General features: G+C 33.5%; 1 protein-coding gene and 1 non-coding gene across 2 annotated transcripts; one reads left to right on the forward strand and one right to left on the reverse strand.

The window, feature by feature from the left end:
• The first annotated feature begins 5,009 nt into the window (after positions 1 to 5,009).
• Positions 5,010 to 5,082, forward strand: Trnak-uuu. Its single transcript has one exon. It is a non-coding gene; the product is annotated as a tRNA-Lys (tRNA).
• A 217-nt stretch (positions 5,083 to 5,299) lies between these two features.
• LOC125503559 (matrix metalloproteinase-14-like) lies at positions 5,300 to 5,890 on the reverse strand. Its single transcript, XM_048664170.1, has 2 exons — positions 5,724 to 5,890; positions 5,300 to 5,417 (listed from the first exon to the last, which is right to left on the reverse strand). Exons 1-2 carry the CDS (start codon positions 5,864 to 5,866, stop codon positions 5,315 to 5,317), a joined length of 246 nt encoding a protein of 81 aa, XP_048520127.1. The 5' UTR covers positions 5,867 to 5,890; the 3' UTR covers positions 5,300 to 5,314.
• Between the last annotated feature and the right edge of the window lie 1,785 nt (positions 5,891 to 7,675).

The raw sequence follows: 7,675 nt of genomic DNA on the forward strand, positions 1-7,675 counted from the left end.
ATGCAAAACGGGACGGAAAACATGAAATTTTGCAATAATCTTGCGCCACCCTTGCACAAAACGACGATCATTTTTCTAATTTCATAGATAACAGAAAACTGTATTTTTTTCTACATAACCCCCCCCCTTGACTTTAAAGCTGGATCCGTCCCTGCTGAAGACTAAATTTTCTATATAGAATTTGCTCAATGAACGGACTATTTGTAAGGAAACTTCGCTTAAATTGAACGTCTCATTTCTTCTCATTTGGGTCACTTTTAATGCAACCATGTAATATTTCATTTTTGCATAAAGTCTACTATAGAGGTTTAGCTTCAACATGAGCTCCAGATTTTGAAAATCAGTCCTAGAAGAAAAATGGTAAAAAAAAAGATGATTTTCTTAAATCTCCCTGTAAATAGCAGGAATAGCTAAAATTTCAAAAACTATTTGAGATCTATATTGAATGCCTATCACGCTAAAATCTGAAAAAAGCTTTTTTCTTCAACGAGGATCTTGCTGAATATTTATAAATGTAGCATTGGTTTATTGCAACTTTTTCTCTCAAAATAAATGAAGAATCCAAATGTGATTTTCTTTCAAGACAAAAGCAGTGGCGTATGATTTTTTCTTTAAAAACATTCATTAACGTATTGGATAAAAAAATAATTGAACACTTAAAATAGAAATAAAATCGTTAACCGCAATCAAAATTTATCCAGTTTCAAAGTTAGAGCAAATTTGGCAAAACAGTTTAATTTTTGTTCTGGTATTATTTCTAGATATTTTAGTTATTGTTTTGGAGTGATGATATGATTATTCTTGGCGAGATATATTTAATTTGATGGATTAGTAAAGTTAGCTGGTTTTTTTGTGGCTTTTAGTATTAAGTTCCCCTTTTGATGTCGTTCTAACGTGGACGATCAGTGCAGTGTCGTCGGCGTATAGTAGTTTGTATTCAATTTGTATTGAATATTTTAAAAAATTAAAACTACTCGTTTATTCACTTCCCATTTACTCTTATTTATTTACAGTTACAGTGCTTGTAGTTGACAAGTAAATTACCTAGAAGAAAATTTTATTAGAGCACCGTACAAAAGTTAATTAATTTCATGTTACAAATGTTGAAACGCGGAGGACAGCCGAACTTCGTTTGCCTTTCCCATAAATAATCAACGATCCGTTTTATACGTTCACTAGGTATTTGTGTTCGACATGGAACACTAGCCAGTTAATAGACAAATAAAATTTTCATCACTGTTGTCAGGTTAACGACCCGTCTGATTGGCTCCATTGAATTTTTTGTACGTTTTTCCTGAAAACACCCAGAGTACTTGCACACGCAGTTTTTACTCCAAACAACTTTTTCCTTGAATCTATAAATAGGGGGGCACTTAAAAGCTCCAAGAGACGACAGCAAAAAATATCAGCCCAAATGGAATTCCTTATCGATATAATTTCATCTAACCTAATTAACTTATGCTTTATTAGTGCTCTTACACTTCATATTGTCTAATTAACTTAAACATCTTTCTAGCGCACTTTTTCAAATGGATTTTAATTCCTGGGGCATTTGATTAAGCATATCCATTATCTTAGGGAAGTTGAAAATGCAATTATCGTTTAGCGTATTGGGACTATTAGTAGGTGCTAAGTGCTGATGGTATTGATATTATCGTTGAATCAAATGAATGGTTCTTCAGATGAAATTTTTCACTAACTCCTATTAGGGTAGTTGAAATAGTGTAAAAAACATACAGATTGACTCCAATGAATGTCGAAATAGACGACGTGAAGTTGATTTAGAAGATGCAAGCACACATACGTCTCGATCAGGGAACAAAATTCACTAGACGATGCGGTAATCTAATAATCGCAATATTGGAAAAGCGATGGTGGTAATTCCTGGAAAAGTCCCTGTAAGTGCCTGTGGGTAATGTAGAGTGCCTCATCGATAAGTCCCACTTTGTACGTCAATCTCAGCCAAGCCGCAACACTTTCCAGTGTGACAAAGAAGCGTGTCACTGTGCCTTCGAACTTCCCGAGGGAATTATCTATCTTAAATTTTCGAAAATTGTTTACCCAGGAAAAGGGTTCGGTTTGATTCATATTTGCCGTTTGATGTGGCTTGGAACTAAGTAGTCTGATACAATTAGGACATCCTCATATCGGTAATTTCAGCTAAAAGTTCATTATTATCTACGAGAGGAATATCTCTGATATGGAAACAAACTTGAAGAAAAGAAATGATAAAGAAAGAGTAATACTAGCCCAAAAAAGTAAATGTAAATGGGCTTTTTCTGTGCAGCTCCTGAAGCAGATAAGGAATCATCTCAACTTTCAAATTATAGCTAAGTTATTAGGGTCTGATCTCTTTTGTGGAGATCCACTGCTGTTTTATTCTTAAACATTTGTTTGCCCATTCAATTTGGAAACTTTTTTGCCTTTCGTGTTGTTTATGTAACTCCTATTGTTTTTGAGTTACTTGATGATTCAATAAAACGACAAATAAACTGTATATATACAGTAGGATGCAGTGTTCTCAGCGAAAACTGCAGGAAACGATAGAGAATCGAAAAACTATATGAGTTCGCATTACAAACTGTACTCGGCAAACGCTTCGTTAAGGAAATAAGGCGTCTAAGTATGGTTTCAAAAATTATTTGTTAAAAAATTTAATTTACTAACACGTTAATAGAGTTATTCAATCAAAAAATTGATACGCCAATGCTTTTCATAAAATAACATATTGGATTCTTCGAGCTCTCTGGAAAAATCGGTGTATTCAATTGAAAAATAATTGATAATCATTTAATGAAATTATTGTTTAAAATGTTGTTCATTTAGTAGTGCAATTGAGACCGTCTAACTAATGAATTTTGGACAATTTCTATAGGTCTGGTTGTTGAGGAACATCACAGATAGATATTGTGATTTTATGCCATTTTATTATAATTTTTTTTATTTTTTACTTGAAAACGTTGAGTTCAGATAAATTGAAAGGCAACTTTTTCTCAAAATACATAAAGAATCCAAATGTGATTTTTAACATAATCATTTTTTATTCAAAAACATCGATTAACGTGTTAGTCCAGCGCCACGGACAAAACAAAAAAAAATAGTTTTCTTGCAAAATATGCTCTCTCGTTTGGAGTTCGAGCCTGTAAAAAATTCGTTTAAATATCGACAGGCGTCTGGCAACAATTAATAAATTTGATTTTTTCAATCCAAACTTAAACAACCTGTATTTCCTTAATAAAGCGTTTTTTCGAATATAGTTTATCGACTCATGATTTTGATTTCCTAATGTGCAATATTACAAGAAATGGCAAAAAGCAAACTAAAAACAGTTAAAATTAACATACATTTAAATAAAAGATTGCCTTAAAAATGTATTGCATATAAAATCCGTACGAGACTTAATAAAAATTGTGTATCTTGTAGAAGAAACATGTTTGTCTTACTTTTTGCCGGGTACCGGGTGTTTCAGAAATAAATCCACAACTTGGTGAGATAGAAGGTGTTTAATTTAGTGCTTTTGAGTTCTTTTTCCGTTGCAACTATTGCAATTTTTAAAACATTCATCATTTATAGTTACTCGTCTGTTTAATTTACAAAGTTTCTTGCATTTTCCTTCGTATCTGCGCCATTTTCGAGTTATTTGCCAAAGTATCAATTAATGCATGCCATGTGATTGTCCCAGGATTAGACGATAGTAGAATTTGTCGCTTACCAGTAATTACCAATAAAAGGCATTGCTAATCAATGTGCCCTTAGGTCATTTACTGCCCAAGAAAAGTTAGAAGCAGTTTAGTAAGAGCGAAAATTTTTCTTCCGTTAGGGCGACGATTTCAATCTCGAAAAAGCTGAGTTTTTGGTCATATTGTTATGAATCGGACATGCTAATTTTCATGTCCGCCTACCAACCCGAAAGTTTATCGGTCTATTTATGGAACAACCTGTACAGGATATGGTTCAGAAGGAATAATGAAAATCCAATAAATGGTGATCAGTCTATGAAGACCAGCAAATGAGCTGTGATTAAAACACTAGAGAAAAGCTATGTGGAATGAATGGTAAAATATGCGGTTAAAATATAGCGTAAACGAGTTTCTTAAACTTTTGAAATCTGTTTTACTTCCGCAGTTCGAAAATCTTCGAACCAACCAAAAATGGATCCATATATTGGTACGTTTTAATGGTTTCAATTAAATTTGTTCTCATATCGCAAATCGTGGGGCAGGAAAGAATTAATTAATTTTCACGAAATCTTATAGAAGTTTAGTAGAGCTTGCACCACTATCCGAATGGCGTATTTTTCTAATTAAAATTTTCCCGCATTTTCGTCATAATCGAATCGGCAAATCCGTTGCTAAATGGAGTCAAGAGCCGTGAGAAATGGCGGCTAAGTCAAGTGAAAAATTAGATCAATTATTCAGATTTAATTGTGTTACCTAGTAGTATGAACTGAACGGAGTCGAAGTCGTTCGTAGTTTTAATTTGAATGTCTGCAGATAAACATTCGTTAAAAGAGCTCGGCACTGTGAAAACGGTCTGAATACGGACTGGCAAAGGGGGAGAATGTGGAAGTTGCTGGAAAAGAGCCGAATTGTTCAAAATTCAATTAATTAGGAAGATATTCCGAAAATATTTAAAACCTGCTGGTCTAGACGGATTTTAAGCAGCTTAAGTAATTCAAAAGATGGTAAAGCACGCGACTGGAGGTTCGCCTTTTGAGCTTTAATCACGCAGTATTCGTATGGGATTCATAAAAATCAATCAACCCATGAAAATCTTTTGAAGTGAGTGGAGAAGCTCTGAGCGACGATTTTTGTTGGATTAATTCCTTCACATTTGGAAATACATAATAGTCACGCTTTAATCGCTTGTATTAAATTCGTAATACAGGATAGAAAATCCCCAATTTGCGTATTCTTTTTTGGAAGCCTTTTGCTTAATGATTAAGATGTTTATAAAAAAGGCCCCGCTAAAGCAAGACGTGTTCTGAGAATGAGAAGTAATCACCATAAGCCCGGGTAGCTCAGTTGGTAGAGCATTGGACTTTTAATCCAAGGGTCCAGGGTTCAAGTCCCTGCTCGGGCGTAACTTTTTTGTAACTTTTTTTGTCTTCATTATTTTCATAAATTAGCTTTAATTTAGTTAACTTGGAAGACATTTTAGTTCTTTTATAATTTTTACCTGATCAACCGTTTTCAAAGCTGTTTTGTTGCCAAAACCAATTTTAACTCATATTTTTATTCAGTTGTCTTAATTCTTCCGGTTTATAATAATTAATGCAGTAATTTATTTAAGTTGATTTCATATCAAAATAAACTCACCTCCAAGTTAGGTCCGTATAAGGCCACTTCATGCCGTGAATTGAGTATCTTTTCCGCCTGCCTGATGTAAGTCCGATTTCTTTGTCGGGTAAGCCGCATCTGAAAACATCGAAAAATGTTAAGTTTTTTGCCTCAAATCGTCACTTTTCTTTGAGAAGAAAGATTAAAGATCGAATTTCGATTCATCACCAGTTACATTTGTTAGATACAGTTACTCCATTTAACATGCACAATTAATTTCAAATTAAATCAAACACGGAACAATATTTTTTTGAAATAGAACCTTAAAATAAAAAAACATTTTTTTCGATTATGTATATTATTTTTCATACAAATCATCAAGTCAAAATTTCTAAAAAACGTCGATCAAATTGTGGAGTTCACAAGAATTTTTAAAATTAATACCTGGGCGTTTTCATCAGTTTCATCGTCCTGGCATCTAGCTTTCCAGTAACGGGAACTCCAGCAAATTCCTGCATCTCTTTGATAGCACTCCGTATCGATTCCTCTGTCCTCAAAGCAAACGCGCCATCTGCCGACTTGGGCATGTAGCCAAAATTCGTTAAATAGTCTTGCTGAAGCAACCAAGAAAACACTAATTAATACAAAACATCGACAATCAGACAGAATGGYGAATACGCTATTTTTTAAATTSAATTAATAGCGCATCCCCCAAATTCAATAATTTTTCGTGTGTAAAAAATACTTAGAGGCGAAATATTTCATCAATTTTTTGCTTTTAAATGTTTTGCCCTCGTCACCAATAAAACAAACGTATTCTGATAATTATTTATTTTTRATATTTTTTTGATACGAATAGTAGGAATATTGAATGTCCAACAAAGGCTATTGACATTATTTGTTCCATCGCGATCATGTTTTGATATTCCTAAGTTTTATTTTCTAAAGCATAGTCTGAATGCCGGTTTATGCTACTGCTAGACCGCCTAAAACTGTGTATTTTTTCCACTATAAACAGCTGAAAGGCGTTAAAGCGGTTCATCCTCTGATATTTGCTATACAATGATTATTAAACACTTCTACAGTAGTAAAAAACCATTTAGGTGGGGCGAATTGCTGGCAACAGGTTATTCATTATTAATTGGATTCCTAAAGGATGCATCAATCAAAATCAATTTTTCTCGGCAAGTCCTACTCCAATGCTCTATTGACTTGCACATTCTGAGCAAAAAGCAAGTAGGCCAAGATGAACTGATGATGACTAATAGTTCGAAATTCGTCATGAGATGTCTTCTGTTATTTGCATGGGAAGAGTGGAAAGTGCTTATTTATTTAGTGGCTTTTATTACATGTAAATGTAAATTATTAATCGATCCAGAACTTGAAATTTTACAAAAAAATTAATATTGCAAATGTTATAAAAGCAAAGCAGAACAGGCTTAAAATACATTTGAAATGCATTTGTTTATGCAACGAAACGAAAGCGGGAGACAGAAATCAGAATTTTTGCCAGCTACTTTCTGTTCTTCTGTTTTCGGCGGAACTTTGTATTCAAGTGGGTTCAAGTTTTTTTTTATCATTTTGTATGTCGACTTTTCTCTTAAATTATTAGTTTATGGATACAGAATATGTCATTGTTGAGCAAAAATTCTACACTTAATCGAAACAACCATTTTTGCTTATCTGTTTGTGAAAAATCAAAAGTACTTTTTCCAATTTCGGTTGTTGAACAGAATTTCGAATATAAAAAACAAGAATTGGATGTAAAAATCTTGACTCTTCTAAAAAGAGAGACAACTTATTGCAATATAATATTGCAAAAAAATCAATAAATCCCTAGGAGCCCAATGGCAAAGAAAAAAATCTTGTAGAAATAGCAATAGAAAATTAAATATTACTTCCAATTCCATTAACATCGCTAATGAACTAACATAATCACTACCTGCGCGAAGATAGGTATCTAAACTGTAATCAGACAGTCAATTAACGCATCAGTCCGCAGGAACAACAATAAGGCACAAAAACGCGTCTAATTAGAAGGAGAAGATGTTGAAGAAACCCAATTACCAAACTGTCAATGCAATTTTTTTTTTCGTCAACCAAACCGCTAATGGTTGTAACAATAACAAAACACAAAACGTGCGATGACAGCAGATGTCTCCGTTTAAAACGCTTTTGTTTGGAATCTGGCCATGCCAATGCACAGACAATTTCATATATTTTTAGATTCCGAATTGCATCATCATTACTGCAAGAACAGCAATGGTGGAGCGTTAAATAAGTGCGGGTTCACGTTCATTTAGTTGCCTTAAAATAACGGGGTTTAATCAGATGTTAATTAGGAGATAATAAGACAAAAGGAAAAATAGGCACAACATGTTCCTGATGAATGATAT

Source organism: Dendroctonus ponderosae, unplaced genomic scaffold (assembly GCF_020466585.1).
Source record: "Dendroctonus ponderosae isolate FM_Combo_2020 unplaced genomic scaffold, Dpon_F_20191213v2 Dpon_F_20191213_2, whole genome shotgun sequence".
NCBI lineage: Eukaryota > Metazoa > Arthropoda > Insecta > Coleoptera > Curculionidae > Dendroctonus > Dendroctonus ponderosae.

What these genes read in the sequence shown, in the direction of transcription:
- LOC125503559 (XM_048664170.1), bottom strand. Translation starts at nt 5,866, where the DNA reads ATGCCCAAGTCGGCAGATGGCGCGTTTGCTTTGAGGACAGAGGAATCG. An exon ending in AAACTGATGAAAACGCCCAG is followed by an intron (nt 5,418 to 5,723) that starts GTATTAATTTTA and finishes CGATGTTTTCAG; the next exon opens with ATGCGGCTTACCCGACAAAG.